Genomic DNA, 2,800 nt, shown 5'->3' with positions numbered 1-2,800 from the left:
TCTCCATAGGCACATACCTCCTTTACCTTCAACAGGGCCTTGGCCAGGATGCTGCCAGCCACACTGACCGCCTGGCACACATAGTAGCCAGCATCCCCACTCTGCACGTCAGTGATGTTGAGCTGGCCTCTCGGGGAGACTGAGAAGCGCCCTGCGGGCTGAAGGGACTGACTGGGGAAAAGCAGCACCTGGGGACAGAGCAAGGAACCACGGTAGGGACTGAGCAGGCAGCTCCCCGTTCCCGTCGACACCAGAATTCAGAGCGTCCCCAAGGTTCTGATTCATGCTCTGTGCCCAGCCAGTTATGTGACCTTGGGCGAACCAGTTAAACCTATTCACACAAAAAATGAGCGATGTGATTAGATGCTTTGGGGATGTACTCCCCAGCTCTGTGCAAGCTATTTGAACTTCCTGAGCCCAAATTTCCCCAAATAGGACTCTTAGAGGATAGTTATGAAGATTAAATGAAGTAATCATATGACACTCTTAATACATTGCGTGATAAATGTTACATACTCTCCCCTTCTTTCTGGCTCTAACATTTTACATTGGATACATACACGGAAGGTAGTGGAGTAGGTGTGGGTCTCAGGGCACATAACACCATGCTGAGCCCCTGACTCATACCTACTCCCACCCTCTACCGCCACCAGCACTTTTATTCATTTCAGAATCTAATGGAAACACAGCAGACTCCGATGCTAGAGCAGATGTTGGGGAAATTGTGGCCGTGGATTTGGAATGAGGTCATAGTGGCCTGGTTTCCCAGCGGGTGGAGTTCATCAGACTTATTTTGTTATACTGATCTTGTTTTCCAGTAGCAAAATTCCCGCCTTTCCCTTACAGGAAGTTACTTATGTTGTAACCTCAGTTAATGTTCATTCCAGTTGTATGTTCTGGGATCTGTTTGCTACTATTGCGCGCCCCCTAGTGGAGGCCTCTTCTAACTAGAAAAGCAAATCATATTCTACCCTCCGCAGCTTTGATACAGAGCTATTTGCTTTCTAGAGCGATGTATGAAGCCGAGGCCCGACGGCCTGGGGAAGGAGGGATCTAATTGAATTTGCTGCATCCTCAGGACATCCTTGACCCAAAGAGAAAGATTCCAAGGAATTACTACACAGGACTGTTCCCTGCCACCTAAATATATTACCATTTATTTCAAAAGTGTTAGCTATGTGTCAGGCCTTTCATATTAATTATCTTATTTAATCACAAACAACCTGCAAGGGCTCCTGGGAGGACCAAAAGTAAAGCGGAACCCTGAGAGCAGTTTGCAGAATGTAGAAGGAGGGGGGCGAGGGCCTGAGGGGAAGCTGGTGGGGAGCCCCTGGCGTGGGCACCTACTTGACTTCCCTCCTTCTGCCAGAAGATGGCAGGTGGGGGGTTTCCTTTGGTCTCGCACTGAAACGTCACGCTCTCTCCAGCGGCTGCCATCTGGTCCTGGGGCTGGGTCACCAGCTGGGGTGGGACTGGCAAGGGGGTGGGGGGAGATAAAGGAACAGGGAGTCAGGGGTACGTAGAAGGGAGACTGAGGGAACAGGAGATAGACGGCCAGACTTGGCTGAGGTAGGAGCAGATTCTCATCCATCTCTTGCTCAAGTCTGTTTCGCTGTCTCCTTCTCTCTCCTGTCCAAGTCTCAGGTGACCCCACATCTCCTGCCTGTCCTTTCCTACGCGGCCCACCCCCCATTTCCCTCACCTCACCCCTGCTGCGGGCAGAACCCAGGGGGGCCTCACCGTGAACGCTGAGGGAGCCGGCCGCTTCCACTCGGCCCACGCTGTTCTCCGCCACACAGGTGTACGTCCCCTCGTCTTCAGGCCTCACGCGCCCAATCCAAAGGCTGTGGTCACTCCGGATCTCATACCTGCTCCACTCCCCACCCCCAGGCTGGGTTGGCCATAGCTACAGACCACTTCTGTCTCCCCCAGGACAGACACCAGGGACAAGGCAGGCCTCAACAGGGACAGGAGCTCGATGAATGGAGCTGGGGACTGGCTAGGGCAGGGTCACAGGCTCTGGGGAACAGACTTCTCTGTGTGAGGGGGTCTCTGCCTCCCAGTTTTCCAGGGCGGGGTACACACTCGAGCGGGTTGGCTCTCCTCACCTGCCTGTGGGCAGTTCTCCATCCTCCTTTCGCCAGTGTAGCCGAGGGGGGGGATCCCCTTGCACCTCACAGGGGAAATGTGCAGGGGCGTCAGCCAGGACCACCTGATTCACCGGTCTCCGCAGGAACGAGGGGCGCTCTGTGGCGTGGGAGTGAGGGAACAGCCAGGGGTCTGCATGGCTGCGTGCTTCCCCGGCTCCATGCTCCCCTAACTCCAAACCTCCGCGTGCCTACCCTGTACCACAAGCTCTGCCGGCCCGCTCTCCCGTTCTCCTGCCATGTTGGAGGCCACACACACGTACATCCCTGCATCACTCTTGTGTGCATGTGACATCATCAGCTTCCCTCCACGGATCTGCGGGGTAATCACAGGAACTCTGGTCCTTTACAGCCATCAGAGCATATTTATTTGATTTTCACAACAAACCCAGGAAGAAAAACAGTGACGTTGATCCATTTAGATAAGAAATTGTCGCTTTGTCCAAGGTGGGGCTCAGGTCTGTGGTTTCTCCCAAGGGTCCCGGGGGCACCATGCTCCACCCCCGCTATCTTATACCAAGTCCATCCTACCCAGCCTCATTTATCCCTCACTCAACACCTGGCTCTCAGCCTCTAGCCAACGGATGCCCTGATCTCAGATCTCCTGCCTTATCGCCCCCCCGAGCGAGCATTATTCCCCGCCTTCCAAGACC

The 2,800-nt window shown here is 54.2% G+C and overlaps 1 protein-coding gene across 1 annotated transcript in view; it reads right to left on the bottom strand.

Annotated features, from left to right (window-relative positions):
* The window catches only part of ROBO3 (roundabout guidance receptor 3), a 14,984-nt gene that overhangs the window by 8,398 nt on the left and 3,786 nt on the right, over positions 1–2,800 (bottom strand). Inside the window, 5 exon segments of the mRNA XM_023743246.1 lie at positions 27–188; positions 1,348–1,472; positions 1,741–1,868; positions 2,109–2,247; positions 2,343–2,463. Of these exon segments, the coding sequence (XP_023599014.1) occupies positions 27–188; positions 1,348–1,472; positions 1,741–1,868; positions 2,109–2,247; positions 2,343–2,463 (675 nt within the window).

Source organism: Myotis lucifugus, unplaced genomic scaffold (assembly GCF_000147115.1).
Source record: "Myotis lucifugus unplaced genomic scaffold, Myoluc2.0 scaffold_382, whole genome shotgun sequence".
NCBI classification, from domain to species: domain Eukaryota; kingdom Metazoa; phylum Chordata; class Mammalia; order Chiroptera; family Vespertilionidae; genus Myotis; species Myotis lucifugus.
The sequence above is the reverse complement of the archived record's forward strand: the minus strand, read 5'-3'. Positions and strand labels throughout refer to the sequence as shown.